This window comes from Sipha flava, unplaced genomic scaffold, assembly GCF_003268045.1.
Source record: "Sipha flava isolate LNK unplaced genomic scaffold, YSA_version1 196_pilon_pilon, whole genome shotgun sequence".
Lineage (NCBI taxonomy): Eukaryota > Metazoa > Arthropoda > Insecta > Hemiptera > Aphididae > Sipha > Sipha flava.
In genome coordinates this window covers 191,685-219,184 of record NW_020272770.1, presented here as the reverse complement: position 1 = coordinate 219,184, position 27,500 = coordinate 191,685, and the positions used below count along the sequence as shown (strand labels likewise).

The following is a 27,500-nucleotide window of genomic DNA, read 5'->3' as shown; positions in this document are numbered from 1 at the left end:
CAACAAGCAATATTATAAAATACGCGTTTCGCGCGTACGTCAAACGCAGTTATTTGACAATTTACAGTCTGTAAAATACAATAATTGGACGTATACATACGATAACATTTCATTCGGAGTCTATACGTAGACGCTTGTTCGTGTACGTATGCAATAATTATTATTGTAATATGATTGTGTAAGGAAAAGAACCTTTTCGAGACGCACACACAGCTCGAATTTGGTCCGTGCGCACGTGCAGCTGCCGACAAATAATCATTCAACAAAATGAACACGTTAAATAGGACATTTTCAATATTGCATAACAACCAAAGATATGCATATAATTTTATATTTTGCTCGATAATACGCGCACACACACTTCCGAAAATTCTTAAACGCTATAGTATATATTATATTTACATATTACATTACACTTAATGGTTTTAATTTACTATTTTCTAGGGAAAAAAAGTTAAAACTTAGCGCCAATCAAACAAGTATATAATGTGAATATATATTCTAAAATATCAAATTATCTAAATTCTAAATTTTATTAATTAACTTTTTGGTAAAAAATGTAAAAAATGTAAAAATGGTAAAAAAATAATAGCAGATATTCGTTTTGTATATGTACAATATTTTTTTTAAAAAAAAAAACCTCTGGACGTGGTGTATAAAAATCATGATGGTTACGAATAAGTTTCAGATGTCAGACCGTGCCACTGTTTATTGACGATCTCGTTCTTGTACCATTTATACTTTGTAGCTCTTTCGTTGCAGTCTGATCCACAAGATCATACTCATTGCACTCGATATTAGAGTCACCGCGACCATGAATGAGTACGTCATGTAAAACTTTTTAGATGAGATGCACAACATTCTATCGCCTGCAAACAGATATACATTGAATTTATTATTCGAGTATACATTAGTGTTTCTACATGTATCGCGAATAACTTTTAATAAATATATATATATATAGTAGTCCATACTTACATTTCGGACTACCTTTGTAATAGTAAAAACAAAAAAAAATTAAAAAAAAAATAATAATTCTCTAATGAAGCAAAACTAAGAGAATCGTTTTAATTTTCATTTTTATTCCATTTAGAAATCATATTATTAATAAAAATCCGAACCGCGTCCACTTCACCGTACGTTAAACATTTTTATTTGAGATAAAAATATCTAGTGTGGTTCTTAGTAGGTACTGAGTGTTTAGGATTTATTTTATGTTTACTTTATCCCTGTTTTCAGCTAGTATATTACTGAGTGAGTATGTTAATTGTTTAAGACTTCTCGGTGTATTATGTTTGATGCTGTTCCATTGTCAGATAGCAAAATGTATTGGTTTCCTCGAATTCCAACTTGAGATAAACTAACGTACAGCTGCCCAAGGGAAAAATATTCCTTTCTCAAGTTCATGTCCTCCAGAGAGAATGTTTGACACTGAGACTTATTTATCGTGAGGGCAAATGAAACTTTATCTGGAAACTGCAGCCTTTTGAACGATATTGAAAAGTCTATTGAAACCACAGTTATCCGCGGAATATAAGCAAGTTGTTCCTATGTTGGCCTCGGGAGAATGATCGCCACGATTATATTGTCCCGTAACTCAGTAGCCTTGTGGCATTACACATGTTGGAAGGACTCTTGTTTTTTAATAGCACGATAGGAATGCCGATTTTTAACATAAAGTCATACCAAGAGATAGGTCAGAAGGGCTAATAGAATTTAAAAATTCTTGAGGTTAGTGCACTGTATCCTGAATATTACACACAATGTTAACTGATCTGTAGTGTTTTATGAAAGTGCAAATTGGCCCACCAACTACAAATGGTTGGACCAAACTGTTCTAATCTATAGATTATTGTCAATTTCAATTTCAGCGACACTACTGTTAGTGCTACTGTTAGAAAAGGTAATTTTTCCTTCTTCAAGTTAAAAAATATAAAATACGTGTATCACTGCAAGCTTACACTGTCTATATTTTATAATTAATATACATTGGAGGTTTTTCTTTTTCTTGAAATAAATATTTAGTGCCACGGACATTTGCATAAAACGGATAAAGAAAAATATTTTTTAATGTGCACCTATAGTCCGTTCACGCTGATAAATCAACGTATAAGCTTAATACTATGTTATAACGTTTTTCTCGGTATTTATTGACAAACGTTGTTATTTCACATTAAAAAATATTATTAATTACAATAAAACATAGACTATGTTACTCAGGAATAATATAGTTTTTAACCGGTTAAAGAATTTTCAATTAGAGTCTGTAGTTCCAGAGATCACTTCCTACAAAAAAAAAACTTACAAACTTGCAAATTTTATTGCTTTATCATATCATATTGATTGGAAAAAAATTATTTCTCATATTATTAATAACGGTAAAAATAAATAGCTTATTAATGAATAAAATATATGTAATATCATGAATTCTCATTAATATCATTACTAATAATTTATTAGTAATAGGAACATATCACTTACGAAATAAACGAAGAGTGATAGTTTCTTTTAGCCGAGGTAATTGAAAGAAATCAAGTGAGCACCGGAGGCTTTGAGTTAGTATAACCTCACGTTGTGTACATTGAACATTATTTTCAAAAAGGTCATTCGCAGAATCGGGTAAATATCTCGGGGGTAACCGTCGTACAAGGGTTGAGAACCGTTGTTTTACACGATATTCACGTATATGCATATTAGGTACCTGAATAGTACAGTGAATACGTGTCTCGCGCTTCTTGTCGAAAACTGTATACGACAAGCGTACAACATTTTAAGTTATGCACATTATTGTATTTATAATTATCCATGTGATATAATTCACAGCGGACTTATCTCAAAGGGTTCTCCAGATAAAACTGTTAAAACATCAAGTTTGATAGTGCACCGAATAATAAAAACGGCTGTACACCGTCGTAACATTTTTATACCCTGTACAATTGCCATAACGTTAAAGCGTGTAAAAGGATGGACGTGTTTTTATTGCTATAACGTGTTACTGTTTATCCGAAGAATTTACATTGATTATTATTGCGTTACTAACAACGGTAATTAAATCCACACGACAGTATTACAGCACGGTGTACGAGTTCACGCGTGACACCGCATATCCTCCCGCCGTATCACCGCGACATTCTGTCAAAGTTAATAAATATACTTTTTGTTTTATTTTCATTTTTCTTCGACTACGATACGTCGGAGCAATTTGTCGCTATTAAAATTGACAGTTGTTCATTCGGATTCCGAAAATGTTTTCCTTTACAAAAACACCTCGACGTGTGCAAAAGTCATATTCTTTTCTGGCGCATGCACGAACGTATCAATATATATTTTTGATTTCCATCAGGTGCGACACATCTTGTTATAAAAATATGAACTCGCCGTAGTGCACTCGCGTTTTTACGTCTTATCCGGAGCCTGTACGAAACGTCGCGTGAATCATTGATTTGTTTTAACGAGAATAAATATCGGACGATTGTTTATTTTTCACGAATTATGTTCCTTACAAGTCGTAAACGATAATGTACTACACGTACTATAACCGCGTGCTATCTGCTTCACAGATTCGCGCAGTGCATATTTTGTGTTCCGACAGTATTTCCAGTGAAAGTAAATATCGTTGTCCATAAACAGAATATGGATATTGTGTATTTTATACGCCCACGTTACGGTACGACGAGCAGCGTACGTGCGGTACTACTATTACGCGCGTTTCCGGATATTATAATATTATTATGATCGGTTGAACAATTGTTACTTGTTTAGGTCTTATTTTTAACGCGTTTCAATTAGGCAGTCAGGAGGCGGCCGACGTAAGTGATGTACAATGTCTTGTGCACGCAATACGTTGAAAGTTTAACAAGCATAGACCTTTCGAGCGTAGGTACATTCGACGCTTTGGGTACAGACATTTATACATCTGTAACAACTGTACACGCCTTTGACGTAAATTTTCACGTCAGTTGCACCCATTAAAGTCGTGTCCAAATTGTATATGTCTTCAGTAACAGAACTGTTGAATGTTTATACGTGTTTCGCTATCAATGCGGGGTCAGTATTTTCGGACGATGAGTAAAATGTTAAGCAGAATATTCTGGACTGTAACCATATAGACGATGGAATTAAAATTATAGTTTTATTTTGATTTTGTATTCATTTTAAACTGTATAACGTATTAAAAAATACTCGTGTGTAACATTGTTTTCTACGAAAAAAACAACCATACGTCGATGTTCTGACGTAAATTTTTTTTCCGGATCCCCGGGGATCAGTGTACTGTATTTCAAGTCGTATGGTAATTACATAGGAAATATTCACTTACTATGCATCATATGTCTGACGTCTTTATAGTTATTATTCTCTAATACCGTTATATATGCATTATTATTATATTTACCTGCGGCGAACGCTTGCAGCGGATCCAATACGTCGTTGGTGGCGCCGTAGGATAGGGTCCGATTGAAATTGTCGGCCATCAAGTCGTCGGGCGAATAAACGTGAACGCGACCGACTAACATCATGGAATCCGCACTGTCGTCGAACGCATTAATCGTATTGTTGCCGGTGGTCGGTGGCACGTCTCGCCTTCTACGGCCAGGATCGATTTTCTGTGAACAATTACACACACTCGTGATCGTGACCTGTGACATTCGAGAGAAAGCCAGTCGTGCGTCTGCTGCAGTCGGCGGTAGATGTTTTTATTTTAAACTTTTTTTTTTTTTTACTTATTTATTTATTCTTACATTATTTGTTTCGACGGGAAAATGTTATTGTTTAACCGATATCACGTCGAACAACGAACGGTCCCGGATCAGGTGCGAAATGTGTGTGTGTGTGTGTGTGTGTGTGTGTGTGTGTGTGTGTGTGTGTATGAGAAAGAGAAAGAGAGAAAATAGAAATAAAATAATCAACATTTAATTTAACGTGCGCCAGCTCCTCGACCCGGAATATGAAATACGGATTCGCCATATCCGCGGGCAAAAATGAAGCGAAACTTCCGTCGACTGCGCGTAGCTCCATCGAGATGTTACGATGCATTTGTTATTATTATAATAGAGCGCAGGTGCACGCAATAATACATTACTATTGCGATTGATTTAATTTCCGTGGTTGGAGTTCGTAGTAAGTAAATTTATTGAGACATTTCCGATACCAATGATTATTGTTTAGATATGAATCTTAATTTAATATTATGATACAAGTCCATTCTCAAAAATCTTCAAAGGGAGGCGGGGAGTTTAAAATTATACATGTTATGTTAGATTATGATGTCAATAAAAAAAAAAATATTAGGATCGAAAAATCGATAAATGTCGACTAATATCTGAACAGTTTTGATAGCTGACTAGTCAGTGAAAATTTGTTGTATCAATAACTGCATTTACAACGATAATCAACAGTAAGTGGAAAAGGCGAGAAAATTAAAAAGAAAAAAATGCATCACATCAAGAAAATCGGCACTGTTGAAATAAAAACAAATAACTACATATGCATTTTCAAGTCAGTTTAAATTTATTGAATGAAAGACTAGGTATATTCTTAGTAAAAATGTATATAAAAAGATCCTTAATGAGGGGGGGGTCTATTGTGATACATTTAGTACACAAATTTGGTAATTATTATAGCCATCGGTTTACAAAAAGTACATTTCCAAGGCTGGTTAATTCTGTTAATTTAAATAAATGTAAGTCAATATTAAGTTAAAAGTTCTTACTAACGTATAGGAGTTATAAGTTGAATATGAATACAATTAACTTCAATTGGGTAAACATTTGTTATTTTCTTTTTATTGAACAATACGATTTCTATTAAAATCCAGCAATTGTGCATTAGACATATATACGATTATAATTACTATGACTGTTTAAGAAATTTAGTCATAATTTACTTAACATTTTACCACAACCTTAACATTTTTAACAACCTGTAAAACAGCCTTTTTAACATTTCTTTAAGTTCTTAAAGCGGTGTAAGGGTTACTATAAACGTTCTTGTAATCCAGAAAAAGTCCTCGTACAATAAGTATGCCGCACACGGATCGCCATTACTAGCGCGTCAATAAACTGGCCGGTGCATATTTTTATTTTTTCTTTAAGTTAAACTCACGTAGGTTCAAATCATCCGGGTCCGCGCGCACGCCTACGACTAACTTTTCGCCCCGAAACGAGACGCTCGTTAGCATGACGTTTACGGTTCAGAGACACTTGGCCGTACGTCACACATCGCGCGCAGGAACGAACGTCTGAAACGCCAATCATTACTGCGCCGAGCACAAACAATAACGTAACATTACAATATCTGCTCGGCTGTCTGACGATTCTTGGTCCTCGGAGATATAACAAAGCGCACGCGAACGGTGCGGCAAACAGCGATGTTTTCATCGTCGAACAAAGCCGTAACGCGATCTCGTACGCGCATTCATTCTCGGCTATTTTTTCCGCACCTTGACGGACGTCGACGCAAGACCACGTCAGTGCGGCTTAACGGTTCGTCGCGCGGTCGTGTGCGCGTGCGTCTAGTGCCTACACTTAGCGGGGGATGCACCGGGGCTTCAAGCTCTGAGGGGTCGCTAAAATCAAAGTTGAAACCGTGTGTTTCGTTATAATTTTTGTCGCGCTTTCGTGCTCCTTTTTTTCTCTTCTTTTGTTTATATCTATCCGTTGCGTTTCGTTCAACAACAGTCGGTTCATATATCGAAATTCCCAAACGTAAACTCGAAAGCGGTGCAAGAAAAAATAAGTTACTTTTACGAAAAAATAACTATTTTTTTCCTCAAGGGTCCACCGATTGGTAATTGGACAAACTCACCTGATTCGGTTCCGCGCACGGCTGACAGTTGGCTTTGCACAGTTCGACGTTGCACTCGATCAACAGGTCCATGACGTCCGGGAACTTGAAAGCCTACGGGGACACAAAATGAACGACGCGATAAAAAAACCGACGTCGAAACGGTAAATGTTACGCACCTGGAAGTACGCGTAGGCTATCAGTGATCCGGTTGCCGGGTTCGTCGTGGTCTGGAAACTACCGAACAGCTTCGGTTTCGCCACGCAGCCCTGGCTGTCGGTCAGTTGCAGCTGGTTGCCCGACTCGGGGTTGCTGTCGCGGGCCACACACTCCCTGACCAGCACGTTGAAACCCGGGTCGCCGTCCACCGTCACCACCAGGGTCATGGTCTCTCCGATCTTCACCAGACCGTTGGCGGGCGGAGCAAACGGTCCTTTGCCGCTCTGAAACGCCACGCAACGTTGTCGTCGACAATATTATAACAACGAATAACAACAATGATAATAATAATAATAATAATAATAATAATAATAATTATGTTAGTGTTAATTATGTAGTTCAGACGGTACGGTAATTTAACCGTACACCGTACTCAACCCTACACCGTACTCGAGTTTCAGTTGCATTTATATCGTATTCGCATTAAGACGCGTGAAGATGAACTTGAATACATTTATATTAATATACTGGTATCGTAAATATCGTCAACCGCAACGGATTTTAAATCGAAGATTCTGGGTACATCCTATTGTGAGACAAAGAAATATTTTGGACTCTTTTAATACGCTAATGTGTTAATTACGACAGGATGAAACAACATTTTTTAATTATTTTCGAATGTCGATAATTAATTATTCGACAGTAGCACAGATAAAAAAATGGCGCACTATCGGTCAAAATATCGAATCGTCTGAACGCAATGTCTATAAATACATTGCCACGATAAGCCGAATCGGTTTTTTTACCGTACGACCGAAAACGATTTGCAGAGACAATACCGAATGGCAAAATCGACCTAAACGGCAATTTTACCGAATACAGTATAATGCCATATCGTCTGAATATATGCTTTTAAATTACATTGACATTGACTTGTACGGTAAAATTAACGATACGGCAAAACCGCCGATTCGGAATCGTGTGAACAAGCTCTAAGATATCGCTTGTAGAGCGGTGAAACGGGTAAGACACAAGTGTGGTTCATAAATATTTTTGGAATACGTGTTCGGCAGTTGTTTTCGCTGTTCGGAAATATCACTGTCGTCGGGGCGGATCAATGCACGATTTTTAATTAACTAATATGGACTTTTGTGCCCATCGCATAGTTTCATAACTCAATACAAATATCATTAATTACCATTGAATGGAAAAAATAAAAATCTGTTAGAAGTTTGCGTTCTGTCGAGAGAGAAAAAAAATTATTTATTACTTTGAAATAATAAAACAATGTGATAAAATAAAGTCGAAATTAATTATTATTAAAAAATAAAATTAAAAATTTTTTTCTATACAAACGAAGAATTGACATATGCGTAGATCGATACTCTATTATTTTGACTAGAAAATTAATTTTGCGCTCTAACGTTTTTGATCGCAATAATTAATTATAATATATTACCGATTTACCGAATTAAATTTAATTAGAACAAACCAAAAGTTTTCAAGTAGGAAGTAATTACCTATATTTTATTATCTTTTGACTTCTACCAGGAAATTGAATATTCATCCAAGTATGTAAACACATTTTTTATCGACTCAAGTCATATGATAATTTAAAGTGCATCTTATAAAATTGTTCCAATTCGTTTTTTATGATTTTCGTATAATACTTTTAAAGCTTAATGATGAATACTTTTTTATACATAGGATTGGACTTGGATTTGAATTAGATAAAAAAAAAATAAGTAGTGCATAAAGTATAACTAAAATAATGATTATTTCCCAATATGGATAGGTTATATTTACATTCTAAATTATTAATATTCCGTATATTTTATCCCTTATGTAATATGTTTATTTCATTTTACAATTCCTTTTAATTTGGAATACGTTTTGTTTATTTCATGATATAATATAATAAGCCATTTGTAATTATAGAGTTGTTTATATTGGATGATTTTATACTGCACTAAAGATTTAATGAAAATAATTATTTATTCGAGATAAATAAAAATAAAATTCGTTTTCATATTTAAAAAAAAAATTACTAATAATTTTTATTTACCAGGAACATTTTATATCCCATCTTTACAGGAGATTAGTTTTTCACTATTATATACTAAAAATATTAAAACAATTTGATATTAATTTTGTAGTGTATGAAAAACAAATGTATCTGCGTATGCAATTACAAAAATATAGCTGTCTCACTATTTTATTTAAATATGTATTTTACACTGTAGCAAAGCGAAACGAAATATTCGAATCGTGGCTGAGGAATAACGGGAAAGCGTATTTTACGTCAAAACTTTTACCGCAAATTGAATTATAAAAAACTAGTACTACTATATATTTTAATCATACGAACAATCATTGAAATACTATATTACTTGAATATCGAGTCTGGCAGTTGCCGTATCGCCACTGAACGTCACCACTTCCTGATTCAACATGCCGATGTTCAGCGCAATGGACAGAGCTTTGTTCAAATTTCCTTCCCACAGACATCTGACGGTACGAATAACATCCCAAGCCTATATCATAATTCGCATAAACGTTTGAACACAGTGATAATAATAATTTTTGTCGGCAATATGTGTGTGTGTGTGCGTTTGTGAAAAGAGGGAGGGAGAAGACATTATTGTTTACGTAAAAATATCACGGGTTGTCGCTCACATCGCACTACACGGGATACGTTCGTTACCAGGTAAACTATACAGACTTACCTCTTGTATTCCTGGTTCATTTTGCACAACCAACACGTTCTCCAAGTAAGCCTGTTTGCCTGTGGAAAACTCATCGACAAAATGTGTCCCGCAAGAGTTCAACATCACTTTGAACGAATACTTGGTCTGGCCGGAATTCGGGTTCACGTATCTGCACTCCTGGCTGTTGTAGAATCCCTGTGAACCACGGAAAACACGAGGAGAGATAAAAACCTTTTTGATTACCACGGAAACATTAAGGTTATCCGTTCACCCGTGTTGTTTCGGTTTTCGAGAGGCAACCAGGATATTCTATGCGAGTTGAAATTTTTTCCACCCCCATTTTAGCGTATCGTGACTGAAAGTATAATAATTAACCTGCAATCACTAGCTGTGGATTGATCATGTAAGGCATTTGCTGATCGAATTATTAATAGCTCACTAACTAGATATTATACCGAGATACTTTTGGGTACTACGGAATACGGAGATACCAGAAGAACCAACAATTGTATATTATTCGATGAAGTACATTAAAATCATTAAAAGTTTATAAGCAAACTGTACAGTTTGAATCATTTGAATAAAATGTCAGCAGAACCTTAAATGATGGAGGGTTTGGCAGGGTGGGTTAGGGGGGCAATAGTAAAATATTGATCCGATCAATAGATTATTTTTTATATTTTAACTTTATTTTTATCTTTGTTATCGTTTTGTCTCCGTGATGATAAATGCCTGGAATGTGTTCTGTTTACGAACCTTTGAGTATATCACGCCATCATACGGTTTGTTGAACTCTACGTTTATGGTCATCATTTCCTTCGAGCACTGCACATTGATGTTATGTATGTGTGGTGGATGGGAAACGGTGTCCAGGTTGGATTGCAAGTTTTCTGAGTTGGGTTCGAACGGCGGGTTCGTAACCAAGAAACCAGTCGACTCGTCCGTGAAGCCAACTGTTGTCTGCAGCATCTGGGACGAGAAATCGGTCGGTTGGTTTTCCGAACCCGTTACTGAAGCCTGAAAGTTTTCCGGAGCTATTGTGGGTGATAACGACGGTTGTTGTGGCTGTTGCGGTTGTTGCGAGGGTAGTTGAGACTGTTGCAAGGGCTGTTGCGGTTGTTGAGAGAGCTGTTGTGACTGTTGCAAGGGTTGTTGCGACTGTTGCGGAGGCTGTTGCGACTGCGGAGTTTGGTCCGACGTGGTGGTCTGAAAGATATTGTCGACTGCTGGAGGAGCTGCTTCGGGGGCCTGAGGGAACTGAGAACTGGTCGGTACAGAGAACTCCGGCTGTGGAGGTGGTTGAGGAGGAAGATAGCCCCGGAATTCTTGAGGTTGTGTGGCCTCAAAAGGACGGGGACGCTGCTGTGCGTTGTCTTGGCGAGCTGAAAATCAGACGATCGCGAGTCAATCGTGAACCGGAAATAATCACTTAATTGTATGTTACGTGTTTTATGCTTTCATTACAAAAGAAAACGAATTTTTAAGTCTCTCGATTAACTTTATTTTCCTTCGTTCAATCGAAATAGATTTATTCGACGTTCGAGTTTTTCCGATTATTTGAATGCAGTATCGAACACCGCGAAAACGTGGACACATCGCTTTAATACTTGAAACTATTGAACACTCACCTAAACGTTGATTTTGTGTGTTCTGGTATCTCGATTGTAACCACGTGAGTATGTGGTCGACTGTCTGGTCCATGGAATTGGGAGCTATTTGTGATACTTTCGTGTGTATCTCTGAAATATGCACAAGTAAATCAAATGATTTTTAAACAATAGAGTCCAGTCACCTCCAGAGGCTGTCTTTTATAATAATAAATACTTTCCATTTCGCTTACCTCTTGCTTTTCGTATGTCATCGGATTTGACGAATAGCGCTCGATCGTACAAATCCACACCCAATACCTGTAAGACAATTGTTACGTTACGGTTAATATTCATTTTTTTTAATATATTTAAGTGTTGTCATTCGGTTACTCTTACTGCATTGTATATTTGTGCGATGATTAATAAGCTCGTCATCCAATGACGGGTCATTGTGAGAGATCGATCTACAAGGAAACATAATATAAATTAATGAAACTTGCAGTGCAGATCAAAATATTAGACGGAGGGAGTAGGAATTCATATTACTATCAACGTTTTTATTTGAATTTGATGGATTATGTATTACTCTCTTCAAATGTTTTTATTTTTTAAGTAATTCGTTTTTCTACATTCGCAAAGATTAATAGCCCAATAAAATGACGTAGTGGTTTTATACTTTTTTTTTTTATAACAAGACCAACGCCAAAAGTATCATTTTGTAATAGATTACCATTAGGTAGTAACTAGACTATTATTAGAAAACAAATTGGAATTCGGAGGAAAGAGAATGGGATAACGATTCGTGGGAGATATATTTATTGTAGACACCTGAGGAATAATAATTTCGTGAGTATTTACCATAAATACCACGATGCGAGATCTTATAGGTATTATTCTTAATTATACGGAAATTTCTAAATTAGGTTTTTGATTTTTCTCACATTGAATAAAGAAAGTATTATAATAATGTTTTAACACAAAAAACATACACACACATATATACTATTTATATCGACAGTTTATATATATAAGGCAATCAAAAATAATAATATTACATAAAACTTATTTTGTTCTATGTAAAATATTTTATTTTCTGTATAACTTTTTTCTATAAAAATGATTCTCAGATTTCGGATAGGTAGTTATTTTTTTATTGGGTATTATGCAACTACTGTATTTAAGTTGGTAATTTACGAGTTATATTCAAGCCTAATATGATACATTTATACGTGTGTTAAATATTTATTACGTTTTTAGAACAGTTAATTCTAGTTACGGTTTTTTATTTGCTCAAATGTTTAAAAAAAAGTTTACAATTAATAAACAAATCTTCTTTTTATCTTCTTATTAAAGTTCATTTTTATACAAGTATTAAACATTTTCGAATAAAAAGCAATTTAATTAATTAATATTAAGGTGTTTTCGAATCTCTAAATTTTGCTAATTAATTAATAGAATATTGATTTCTATTTTTCTATTAATTTAGTAGTTCACAATAATGTATTATCGTTATTAAATCCAAACCTAAAACTCAAATAATTTTAATTGTATTATTATGTAAATCAAAATCAATTAAATATATTTAAACATCAGATTTTAAATGTTGAAAATAAAAACATTATTATTTTGTTTGTATTTCAGATATTTAGTAATTGAAAGGATGAAAAAAGGAATTTTGGTAAATAAATTGATGTAATTTGTTTATGCCAATTAAATACATATTTAATTCTACCACGAAGACCTTCGAGTTTAGAAATTTAACATCAGGAAACGATAATTATCATTATTTTTATTGTTTTTTTTTTTTTTTTTTTTTTTTTTTGAGATATACTTCCCCTTGCGTGTGTAATGGTATCTGTTCAAAAATTAAATGGTGTAGAAGGGAAAGTAAAAAAGAAAAAAATCAGTCCTGAGCGTGATTGTGGATCATTACCAGAAGGAGTCGCATTAAGTACATTGTTTTTATCTTTTTTATTAAAAGATGAGGAGTATAATATTCTATTCTGTGGTATTGAGAAAATCTCTGTGATACGGACAACGTGATAACGGCCGTCATTATAGAGTTGTTCTTTCTCCATCGTGTGGTCATTCATTAGCATTTCAACTTGGTTTTATTACACTACTTAGCTTATATTACATATTGTATACCTTAGTATTTCCCCTGGGGAAGACCCATACAAATTATACCACAGCGGTTATGTCGATAAAACTTGTTTTTGACCTCTGGCCTCTAGTCCCGGAACACAATAAAAGCTTACTCTTCTCACGGTTTTTATTAATTTGATTAACGTGAGTGATTCTCATTTTTGAAGACGTACTCCGTTTCACATATTTTAAATACATTTCGAAGCATAGATTTTAAAACAATTTTATAATATTCCACTTTGTAATAATTTTATGTTGTTTACATTTCATTCGTAACAATTCGCTACTAAATATGTTTATTCAACATCAAGCCGATGTGCGCATGGTTCTTGAAAACTTATGTACATTACATTATGCACAATAAAATAATATTTATTTTTTCATCAATTCATTATATTCATTTTCGAATTTTTCTTGCTATTTCAACAATTCCATTATTAAACTGTTAAGTAAATTTAATTTTTCTTTGATCATTGTGTACATCGAAATGTATTCTTACACGAATGATCATGCGATAAACAACCCACATACGAAAATAAATATACTTTTAGTGAACATAACTTCTTAAATTTTATTTATTCAACATCATACAACATTTATCGATCAAAGAATCAAATATATTTTATTCGTAATCGTTTTTTAAATGTCATTATGTTATTATTTCATTCGGTTTCGAAATAATTATATCCCAAAAGTGTAATATCTGATACTATAAATTTTCTTTTCTACATACTATTGAAATTTAAACGATATGATATAAAAGCTACCGTATCAGTCTTAATTTTTTTTTCGAGTAATGAACACTTCATTGTAAACATTGGTAATAGTTTTTTAAAATCTATATCAACATTTAATAGTTTATTTTATTCTTTTTTTAAATTCTAATTGCAAATGTAAAATCTACCACGGCAGTGGCGTACCTATGAAACATTTTTTTTTTTTTTTTTTTGGGGGGGGCATAAATTAATTGCACAATTGTTTATAATTATAATATAATCTGAAACTTTATTATAAATTATTACTAAATCATTAAAAAATAAATCATATAACAAAATCTAAATTTATTTTTTACTGCCAGCAAATAAATCAAACTTCGTCAACTTCAACTGTTCTATGTCTATGAATATTAAGTAAAGCTAACCCAACCAAGCGTTCTTCGCTCATATTTGACCTTAACCAAGTTTTTAATTTAAGTTTAAAAATACAAAGCAGTACAAATTAAAATAAAATATAAACATGCATGATGCTAAAGCATATAACCACATTATAAAATAGTGATTTTATGTGACCATCACTCCCAATCCCAATTTGGTCGAATACTGATATTTTATATTACATTGATAAGTGATATCAAACACGATTATAATCAGTGAAAATTAAAAATATTTATAATTTACATTATTTAAGCTGAACAATTAATTTGCATTATGACATCAAAAAACTTCTCGGGGAGGGAGGAATTCCCCTGTTACCCCCCCACAGGTACGCCACTTTACCACGATAGGTGTGTCTACTCGCATTTTATCTGTTATAATAAATACAATGTTTAATACAAGTTAGGTTAGTTAGGAATGTTATTTTTGCTTATACATTTGAAATTATAGTTAACAGTATTAAATATAATATTAATTATTTAATATAGGTATACCAAAAGACTTTTTTTCTATACAAGATACGATCTACAAAAATCTTTTTATTTTTGCAATTAATAAAAAATATTAGACATAACGTGATATATTTAAATTAAGTTACATTCAAAGAAGTTAACTTTTTTGGTAAAATAAGTCAACAATATTATTATCATACGAATAAGTACTTCATTGTTTACTTAAACATAGTATTATATCATATATCTCATCTATTTTATATATATTTTAATTTATTATTCACAAACGATAATTTTTAAAATTATAAATCTAAAGTAGTACGACAAAAAATTAAATTAAATTGTTTTAACGAAATGTATTATTCATCTAATTCATTGTTATTGAAATAATTTGTTTATTTCCACGCTTGTTCTAGTATGATGCAATAGCTATTCAATCAAATACTAACGGCGTGAAAAAAAAAACAAAAAAATTCCATTGGAATAAAATAAAACGTTAAATTTAAATCGGCAAATGTCACAGAGTCTTAGTCTTGTGGAATCTATCTCAAAGGCATACCCAAGGGGTGGGGAGGGGTTATCGAGTCCAGACCCCCCATTGAAATTTCTACATACTCAACGGTTTAATAGTAGATAGTATAATAATAATATATAGTGTATTTTAATTTCCCATTATCAGATAAAATAAAAATTTTGGACCCCCTCCCATAAAAAATTCCTGAGTACGCTCCTGATCTATCTAGTACATGTCGATGATGGCATCTAACCATTTATAAAAAAATAATATAAAGTGTCGTAAATATAATACATAATTATGGTAAAAAGTTTTCATATTTATAATTTTCAGCGCTACCCGCGAATACGTGCCCCTTGATTATTATTTAAATCGCGTCTCACGTCGTAGAAACGTAACACATTCGTCTGCATTTATACATAAAAGTTCTTTGCAGGTGTGACGTCACGTCAGACGTGCAAGTGTAACGTCAACCATTTGACGTCGTGCATGTATTATTATCATTAATATTGTTGTTTTTATACCGTTCACACGTGTATATTTATATTGTTACAGAGCAGTTAGTAGCGGTATAATACGCGTATTACAATACGGATAATTTATGTACGCGTAGGAACAATAATATATAATTTCCTTGTTATATCACTTGAATTTTCATCGGATAACTATATAATAATTAACAAGACACCGATGTTGGGCTAATTCGACCACGTAACCGTGAGCGCCTAACGTACGAATACTATATTGGGAAAGAGAAGGGTGAAAAACCGTGGGACGTATTTTGAATACAAGGCAAAGCCGTTTAATTACATGATACTTGGGTTAATTGTTGTTTCAAATTTTTTTCGTATTTTTTTTTTCTACTCGTATTTTCGTCTTACATTTTTCATCTTGAGTGATGTATTTTTATAGAACAATAGTAATCAGACGTGTAACGCGTTATTTAACTGCTTATCCTATTGTTTTACTCAATGCAAATACACACACATGCACCACAACGATTTCTGTTGCACAGTGGCCACAGATATATATGAATACGATGTGACGAAATGCAAACGACCGTTAACAAGTCCAGACGTTGTATTTGTAGACCAAATAGATTGGGGCTAATCCGACCAAATAAATTAGCATTCATAGGTGTAGGTGATCGACGAATTTTTCCCGTACGACAATATACAAAAAATCAAAATTTATTGCCGAGCGTGTTTTATTCACAACGTATACAAATCGTTTATTGAAAAACTGTTCGCAATATCAAAGTTCCAGAAGATCGAAATAATTACACTTAATACCGATGGGTACAACATTATTATCATCATCTAAAATTATGGTTTGTAAATGATAAGGTTTATCAACGTCATGTAAATGACGGTTTTGAAAATTAGGAAAAGTCATTATGTGCATCCTTGTAGTAGACATATGTATTATATGCATATTTCATAAACTGTACGCATTACGTAAACGTCAAGATTTATTGACACTAGCGTCTTCATAAGTAACAGGGGCTTACTCAAAATACAAAATATGTTACTGTGGTTTTGTCGGTACATTTGTTATTATAGAAACGAACAGCATTCAAAAGAATGCTTAGCGACATTCTCGATCAATTCTCTATTTTTTATTCTAATAAATCACACGAAAACATTTCAATTTCAATTCGCTTTTAACCTGATCTTTTAATCTTATTTGAATGTAATTATCTTTTTTGAAAATTAAATGCTTTTGTTTTAATCAAACAAATTGTAAGTCTAAAAGTTTTCTAAGAATGAAAATCAATTTCAAATTGAAATATCAAAATTGTAATTTACATAAATGCATTAATATTATACTACGCTTAAAATCTTTGACAGGTCGTAAGAACTTTAAAAAATAATACAAAATGTTGATACAGAATATGTGTAAGATATCAAAATGGAGCAAATACGTTTAAGTTTAAAATCAATAATTGCTACCGAAAAATTGGTTACGCTGGGACTCAGTGTTTATTAAAACTCAATGTTATTTTCCCTGTTAAGTAATATTGGTGGAGCAAACTAATAATTTTTTATTTATATTTAATACCTAATCATGACATTTAAAGTTAAGAGCAAAAATTTTTTTTACACCAATATAATTATAATTACAACAGAAGTTATATAGAAAAGAAGGTGTATCATCATTCACCTTCCAGTGATTTGGTTTATTTGTTATAGTTTATCGACATAATTTCATAATTTTCAGTACTTGGATATTAAATTGTTAAAATATTTTTTTCTCTTATTGGGTTAGGAAAATAAGCCGAGTTTGATTTTTTTTTCTACGACTAACTGGATATTAAGTATTACTATTCGTTTTCAATTATGTAGTCCAAAACATTTTTTTTTTTGATCTTATTATAGCATGTATAAAGTATAATCTGTTTCTGATTTTAACAATATGATCAAAATCAAGCCGATTATAAGACGGAGGACGTTTATAAAAGTTTACCGGGGTCTTTTAGTGATTTTACAAGGTTTTGTTATTTTCTAACAAATTACATGAAAATGATTTCTTTGACGTACCACCACCTGTGTTCAATGTTTAATCGATTGTTGAGAATATTATAAAAGTTTTTAATTGTAAACTAATATAGATACCGAATCGTAAAAATAAACTTGTATCTTCAAATTATTGAAGATCAAATTTTATAATGATGAAAAATCGATAGTTCAAACAATATTCTCAGAAAGACCAATAATTACATCTAATACATTTTAACGTAATTCGATTTAATTTCATTGCGTACAAAATTAAATTAGGTACATAATATTATAGTGTTATTTATTTACATAATTTAAAAAGCATAGATTAGACATTTATACATTTGCAATGATATATGAACTTGTAATTTTAAACGAATACGTTTTTAGAACCATTTGTCTCCTCGTGCATCATCAATGTTTACCGAAACCTCGCAGAATTACGTTTTTTTTTATTCGTTTTTTGTTTTTGTAGGTCATAATAAAATGTAACACATTTCATAATAATTTCTTTTTATTGTTCGACTATGAGAATTATACCGGCATTGCATCTAAGAATACACTTATTAAATCGGTATATTTAAATCAGCGAATTACGAGACGAGCTTATCCTGAACAAACATTGGATGTTACGTAAACGAATGAAATATTTCGGAAAAAGATGGCGCGCGCACATAACAGCAAGAACATATTTAATAACACCGCGACGAGTTAATAATATATCTATGTATACGTACTCGCCGAACATCGAGTCTGATAAACGGTAAAGCCGCATAAATTACTTTCAAAATAGGATATTTCCATAGTAAAAAAAAAAAAACTTTTACGACAATTATTTCGCGCGAGCTCGGAACACGTCGGGTGTACCGACCACAGGACGCGTGTCGGGTAAATTACACGTTGTTCGCGTAAGTTTCGTAGATAATTGTTTTTCATTCGTTATAGAAGACATTATAATAGATGATAGACATTATAATATATCTGTGCGCGTAATCGCACATCATGTTTGTACGAAAACGCGGCATGTAATCCGCTATTTCGACGCGACCGTCGTTTACACGCACGTGTAAACGGCTAACAATATTTCGATATCGGAGTACCTGTAACCGTGGTAAGCACTCGTTTGTTTCATAACATTTTTCTCGTCAAATTTACGGTAGGTATCTGTGCGGAGAACGTTGTGCGCACGACTGTTGATATATTATTTCTCTCTCTCACTCTCTCTCTCTCTCTCTCTGGAAAACCTTCCGATTCCGTTTAAGAATGCCCTTTTGCGTGTACGCACGTTATCGGGACGACAATACGCGCGCGTTCGGTTTCTGTTCGTTTCAATAGTTTTTTTCATTCCGTACCGTTTAACACGTTAACCGTGCACGAGAACAATATTTTATCCGGGTAATATTAAATCGTGTTGGATGCGCGCGCGTTTTATGGCCTCGCGTATTTGCGTATCGGGCGAGGGAAAAAGTGAAAATGCATAAGTCACTTGACCCCCCGACGGCAGCAAAGGTCACCACCCGTTTCGTTCCGTGAAAGCGTCTTCAGACCGTCATCACGATCCGGCCGGGGCCAATTACCGCTGCGGCTATGCGCGTACGGTGTAATAATAACTTCGTAACGTTTTTTTTTTTTTTTTGATTTCCGACCGGTCGCGTGGACTCGAGTGCAACAGCATTACGGTCGCGCGCGCACGATGTTTCTTCTTATTTTTCGATTTGTCATCGCCCGCGTCGTGATCCGGCCATTTTCGTCGTCGGGTTATTTGCATACGAACGCGCGAAGGTTTTATTTTTTCGGCAATTCGCCGACAATGTTTGCCGCCGGTAAACACACGTGTACGGCGATGTCGAATGCCATTCGCCCACTCCAGGACCGACGGGACGAAACGCGAAACGTTATACAGTTATCGCAATCGGTCTCATCCTACATTCTGCGGGTCGTCCGTCTGACGACACACTCTGGGAAACCGTCCACTGAACACCAGTCGCGACCGTCGTGTATTATTGTTACGCCTTCGCGTCGTAATCGCGCGCGCGCAGGACGCGATGGGAACCACTCGGTCAGAACTTTTGCCGACCGTATCCACGTCTTTCGGATACTCGTTAAACTTTTACATCGACCTCTTTCTCTCTCTCTCTCTCTCTCTCTCTGTCTCGCACCGCGGGAAAGTTTATGGCATAGTATTGCACACGCAAACCGACGTCAAGTGAACGGGCGCAAACGGTTCTTCTCGTTTTCCGACACACGTTCATTTATGCCGGAAGTTGGCTACAACTTCCGGACGACTCCTTGTCGTCGCGGCTTACACGTTTCGAAAAGTGCCGCAACTACCGGGTGTGCAAGGTGTGCATTGCACATCGGCCTCCAAACCGTTATAAGCCTCACACCAGTGCCGCAACTATACACTATGGGGCTGGTATGCAAATCTGAATTTTGGGCCTAAATATTTTTTCAAAAAAGTATTTACCTACTATTAATAAAATATGTTAACCGGTGTTTATATTATGGAAGGTAGTGGATCTTTAATTTTAAATGACCTGCATTATTTTCTGCTATTTCTGTTCTAAGAATTAGTATTACCATAGTGTTATAAATACTTAAGCAATATTATAGTATTTATAATCAATGGTATTGCATTTGGCCATTGGCAACGAGTTAGTAGTTGGGTATGTTATTTGATTGTAAATATTTAATAATATGATAAATCTGTTTTTTATATTTATCAATTTACTTCAGTTAAAATGTCTACAAACAAATCCATAATAATACATCGTGTGGGGCAGTGCCGCAACTACCGAGTGTACAAGATGTGTATTGCACATCGGCCCCCAAACCGTTATAGGCCCCACACGATGTATTATTATGGATTTGGTTGTAGACATTTCAACTGAAGTAAATTGATAAATATAAAAAACAGATTTATCATATTATTAAATATTTATAATCAAATAATAAACCCAACTACTAACTCGTTGCCAATGACCAAATCAGTGGCATGTAAAACATTTTTTTTTGGGGGGGGGGGCATAAATTAATTGCACAATTTTTTATGCTTATAATATAATCTGAAACTTTATTATAAATTATTACTAAATACTTAAACTCATGTTAATCCGTTAATATCAATGATAACCACATTATAAAATAGTGACTATATGAGACCATCACTTCTAATCCCAATAATCCCAATTTGGTCGAATATTGATATTTTATATTTTATTGATAAGTGATATCAAAAACTTTTGATATCAAACACGATTATAATCAGTGAAAATTAAAAATATTTATAATTTACATTATTTAAGCTGAACAATTCATTTGCAATATGGCATCAAAAAACTTATCGGGGGAGGGGGCAAATGCCCCTGTTCCCCCCTCCAGTTACGTCACTGGACCAAATGCAATACCATTGATTATAAATACTATTATATTGCTAAAGCATTTATAACCCTATGGTAATACTAATTCTTAGAACAGAAATAGCAGAAAATAATGCAAGTCATTTAAAATTAAAGATCCACTACCTTCCATAATATAAACACCGGTTAACATATTTTATTTATAGTAGGTAAATACTTTTTTGAAAAAAAATATTTAGGCCCCAAATTCAGATTTGCATATCAACCCCATAGTGTGTAATTGCAGCACTGATTTCAAACAATAATAACTGACATTTATCGTAGTGACAATCATCTCCCGTTGTTCTAGCTAAAACTTCATTACGCGGTATAATCATGTGCATTTGGTCTTGTTCGTGAGATGATAGTTATTAAAAACTCAAGTCCGTAGATATGCCGTCCAAAAAATAGTAAAAGTCGCCACCACGATATCTATTATAGTAATTGTTTTACTTACGTAAAATATGCGAAATGCGTTTGTAATAAAAACAATTGTTAACATATCTAAATCGGTTTTGTTGTCTTTGGTAGTGCAGAAGTTTTTCGAATCAATAGAAATATACTACCTCAAATTGAATTACACTAAGCCAATAATTGGCCCGTTTCCGATAAGATTTGTACCGTAGACGTTGTTTATGAATTTATGAACCTAACTAAGACCAGACTAGAACGATCCTTTGGAAAAAGGTATAATACAAACTCTTAAAATCAATTTCTACCCACAATGAACTATTAGATAAACCTTTTCACGCAGCACAAATATAATGTGAAAAAAACAATGGCCGATGAAAACAAATAAGTATTCTTAAGAGCTCATCGTAGTATATTTTCATTTATATTTTTCACGCAGATATAATACATTTTTAGTATTTTTCAAATATAATGAAAAGTAAACATTTACTATTTTTCAGTTATAGCTAGGTTAATATTTTTCATTAACTTAATATGTAAACATTTTTTGAAATTGGTTTCTAAATTAAAAATTCCTTGGTTTAATTATTTATATTATCACATATTTAATACATTAATACGTTCAAAACAAATCCATAAATTATTGTACTTAAAATTATATTCTTCATTTATTTACAAATTTTGTTTGTGTAAACTATTTAAGAATTTTATTATGTTAAGAAGAATAATCAAGGTCGTCATAAAAAATAATGTCTGGTTTACTTAGAAAAATAAAGTTAAATTTTTTTTTTGTCATTCAAAAACACTTTATTATTAAATGTTTAGTTATTTCTTTAATTTGGTCGATAAAATTCTGCGTTTGTATGAATCATTAACTATGTTTGAAAAAAAAAAAATGATAAACGAGACAAAAAATAATACCATTAAACTTTACAAGACAAAATAAAATAAAAAAAAAGAGAACAATATTTTAAAATTTAAAGTTGTTAATAATTTTAAAATAGCAATTACGATTTCTGGATACGATATACGAGCAAATTATAATATTTTGTTTTGATGATATTTAATGAAAATTAAATCCGAATATTCCATAGTAATATACATGGTAGAGTATGTCACGAAAGCTAAATGATATAAATGTGTCGTAAAAAAATGGTAAAAATTATTTCGTGCATAATATTAAAATAATAAATACACGAACAAACAAATAAAATGTACAAACGAATTACACGATAAAATTTTATAGATATTTTATAGAGGTTAGTATTATTAAATTGAAACTTGTTGTGTAGAATTGTACTACGGATGTCCAGTGAAGCGTATATAATAAATGGGATTTACAATTGCGTGTTTTTTTATTTAACATGTATGTACCTTGTTGTTTTTAGTATGGAACGGTGGTTAAAGAGTTTTTTTGAATTTAAAATCTCATCGAACTGCAATATCCGAGAGAGGTAAAATTTTCCAATTTTCCAATAGAATTTGATAATTTTAATTAATTTAAATAACCAACCATTTTGAGGTTATCGGAAATTACGAAAATTAAATGGAATTTTTGGCCATCCTGGTTTTTTATTGGAATAAAAAAAAAAATCGCTTACACAATAATACTCTTAAGGTTTGTCGTAAATCATTTTTCCGTTCCAATAATTTATAATTATTGTTTTCTAATCCATAGATGACCATCATGATGTCTTTCTAAAATTTTTGATTTTACAAAATATCTTATAATACTAAATAATTTTGTTGAATTTTGATTACATTTAATAACATTCAGACCCAACAGCTGATTAGAAACAGTTCCAGCGGATAACGGAAAAAATCATGAACACTTAATAGAAAAGTATACAGAACATTAGACTCAAAGTAAAATTAAACATATTTTCCTTAAAAGGAACAGAAAATATTTTAATCATTATAATTTTTATTATTTTGAGTTTAAATATATATGTATTGTTTATTTAAGAAGCTATACGTGTCGTTAAATCTTAAATTGGAAACTGAATAATTAAACATTTGTTCGTAATTATTCTGTAAACAATTACAGTACCATCATTTAACCTATTCATATGAGTTTTAATAATACATTTAATAAATTATTTATGAAATTTGGCTTAATTTAATTATTTAAATCACTTGATTGTGATGTCCCAAGGTCTTATATAGATACACGAACTTTGTGAAACAATGTGTACATAGGTTAAATAGAATATCACTACAACTGTATTTGATTGACAAAATATTTACACACTACTATGTGAATAGTTAGTGTATGACCTTATTACTTTATTATGTATATTTAAGTTTAATGAAATGCTGGTTTTTAATTTAAATTTAATATATTTTTTGTTTATTCATTTTTAAAAATATACTTTCTTAGATGTGATAAAATAAAAGTAATCATATCAATTTTTATTAATAACCAAAAGTAAATTAATTATTAAACAGTTGTAACTTTTTAGAACTTTAAATGGAAATTAAAAAATGATACGAGCGTGTTCACTTAATTCGTGTCATTTAAAAATAAAACCGTAAAAGTTTAAGTATGATGATTTCATCAATTAAATACACATGTAAGAAAATATTTTTTTGATAGAAATTATTTTCAATGTTAAATGTGTTATTTATTAAACAGGTTAACAAAGTGGTTTAAAATTTTGATAGATATATTTTGAATATTATGGTCAAGGAAAAGTTATAAAGAAATAATACAATTTCAATATAAAACTGAGAAAAAACGAATGAGGTAAAGTTGAAACGAAAAATAAAATCATTTAAAATATATTTAAACATGTTTTTTTTTTTAAATTATTAAACGCAGTGATTAATCCAATTAAGCTATATTATGATTATACCTATTATTATTATTGCGATTAAAAACAATATTTTTATTTTAAATTAATAAAATATGTAACAGAAAAGCACCAAACCAGTTACAAAAAAAAATCTCAAAACCAACAATTTCAAATCAACGCATATTGTGATTTTTTGAACAAAACATACATTTCATCAATATAATTATAATTATAACAAATTAGGTATTTGATATTTTTTATATGAACAAATAATATTAAACATCAGTTATTTTGAATACGAATTTATATATTAATGATAAATATATGGTAAATATATATACCGGACTGATGTTTATAATTCTTTGGTACTCTTTGCTTTACATTTTATGTTATTTAAATATAAAAATTACAAAGTACAATATATATTATAATATTAAGTTTGATGAGATGTTGTGTATATTTATTACGATGCTAAATATTTTATTGAATTATAATTGTGAAATATATCAACCTCGTATGTAATATTTAAAAAAAAAATTTCTTGTGGTTGATACAAAATATTTTTTACGGTTATCTACATTTCATAAATAAAATAATTTAAATAAAACTATTTATTTTTGATCGTATTAATTTTGGGTTTTTTTTTCCAATTATTTTAAATATTCAAATATTTTTTTCAAACCAAAGTTTAAAATATGTAGATGAACGAGTTCTAGATCTCTTATATCACGGTATCACGGTATCTGTTATTCTAATACGCAGTTTCTAAGTAATTTTGAATTTTCATCTTAAAAATGTTTACTTACCTTTTGGAAATTTCTCGAAACTGCTGTATTTTCAAGTATTATAAACACTATTTAATTAAATGCTTAATAAATTTAAGTATTAAAAACAAACTATACAGTTGAAAAACAATGTTCTTCTTCACATTCACATTCACAATTGGTCGGATGCAATTCTCAGACGTTTGTTTTATATCGCCATCTCTTGAAATATGTGCGTTTGGTGGAGTGGTTAAAGACGTTATGGCAACACTTTCATTTTTTCAGGTATATTTCTAATAAATACGAAAACTCAATAGTTATCATACCTTTATCAATGTTCTGTGTATATTCATGCAGGTTATACAATAAAATATTTAACAAAAGTAGACATTTTTTTAATCTTTTTTTATGTTTTATTAACATTGAATTTAAACTTACTTAAAGGAGCAAAAACTAACGACCAATTAAACCATGAGTTGGTATAATATTACACTTAGATTTTGTCAAGTTAAAAAAAAACAAATATTTATATAAAAAATTAACAATTCTACTCGAATATAATACTACATTACTGTCGTTTTTATAAAGGTTAATAATATTATATTATATTGACTGCATTTGGTATCTACTTAAGTGATGGATATCACACATGTCTTATAGTAGTAATTATAATAACAATAATAAAATAATAGATAAATATAAAAGATTTCTCAATATCCTGCTATTATATATGAAGTAAATTTGCTCATTTTTTGCAAAGTATTTTAAATTACTATAGAATACGTTTCATTTGTTTTAATCAAACCTTAAGGTATTTTTTTTATTAAATTTGTTTAAATTTACAAGAACTTTGCATATTGTGATATTATAGATCAATTTTTTACCAATTGTGTGTACAAATGTAATTTAACAACAGTGTGGTTATGTGATATATACTATAAATATTTATAATTTAGACGATTAGAAATTTAAAACTATAAAAAAAATTTTAACCTAAATGTATCAACTATACATTTTATTTTTATAGGCAATTTTTTGAAATGCGTAAAAAAAAAAAAATTATAGGAATATTCTTTTTGGTCCTAAAATGTATATACAACATAGTATAGAGTATATAGATAACAACAACAATCTAGTTAAAGCCTTATACATATAGTTTATACTCTTAAAAATAAAATTATGAAATTTCTTGTTGCAACGATACTTTGTATATAAAATATGATGGTTGTGAGAAAAGGTAATGTATCTAATAGAATACATATTATAGTAATGAAATGAAAGTTACTGAATGGATCAGACGTATCTTATAGAATTAATTATTTTATCGTAACATTTGTAATCTAGATTGTTGCATATTCAATTATCCATTTATTTTAATTTTAATTTTTGTTGAAAATTTTAATTTATACACTCAATCACAATGATAAAATACATATACAGAGTTTAGATACAGATATTCATATTCTAATAATGTATCCTATGAGTAAAAATATAATTCAATTTTTCCGATTTTTTTTTCTATTGTAAAAATTATCAATTATATTTATTAATAGTGATGCAAAAAAACCAAAAATACGCTTCGCTAAAGCCTTTTAAACTTAATATGTATATTGTTTTCCAATTTCATAGATTTAAAACGATTTTTAGTTTATAACTATAATTTTATTTTTCAATTAAATTTATCCAAATTATTAGAGTATCTATTTTACAGAAATAACTGTGCTACTTGAATGATTCAGACACGTGTCAAGAGCTTTCATGAATTTATCTTTTTACACAAGTTATTTGGTTTTTTAATTGTAATTTCAAATAATGGTATTATGCATTTTATTGTTTGATGAAAATTAATTTATTCTAGAACTCAAAGTTTCACATCTTTACCATCTTGTGGAATCATTATGTTTTTATGAATATGTGCCGCAAAAATGCCTTTTCTTACAAAATTGTCAAAATATTCTTATGCTATAACGTTTATCATAATAATGAAATTAGTAAAATATTTCACTCGTTCAATTAGACATTCGAATGCATAGGTGTAGGTATTTACATTTGAAATAGAAAGCAATTGTTATTGCATTCTAAAAATTATTCTATGTGAAGTCATTTAATATCGCTCCATCATTGTCTCGA

The 27,500-nt window shown here is 31.5% G+C and overlaps 1 protein-coding gene across 1 annotated transcript; it reads right to left on the bottom strand.

The window, feature by feature from the left end:
* Positions 1-568: 568 nt before the first annotated feature.
* Positions 569-25,562, bottom strand: LOC112681752. The gene is made up of 11 exons (XM_025552058.1): positions 25,413-25,562; positions 11,636-11,703; positions 11,491-11,557; positions 11,279-11,389; positions 10,407-11,032; positions 9,669-9,845; positions 9,333-9,476; positions 6,963-7,226; positions 6,805-6,897; positions 4,394-4,604; positions 569-869 (listed from the first exon to the last, which is right to left on the bottom strand). The coding sequence occupies exons 2-11, from the start codon at positions 11,687-11,689 to the stop codon at positions 736-738; spliced, it is 1,881 nt and encodes a 626-aa protein (XP_025407843.1). The 5' UTR covers positions 11,690-11,703; positions 25,413-25,562; the 3' UTR covers positions 569-735.
* Between the last annotated feature and the right edge of the window lie 1,938 nt (positions 25,563-27,500).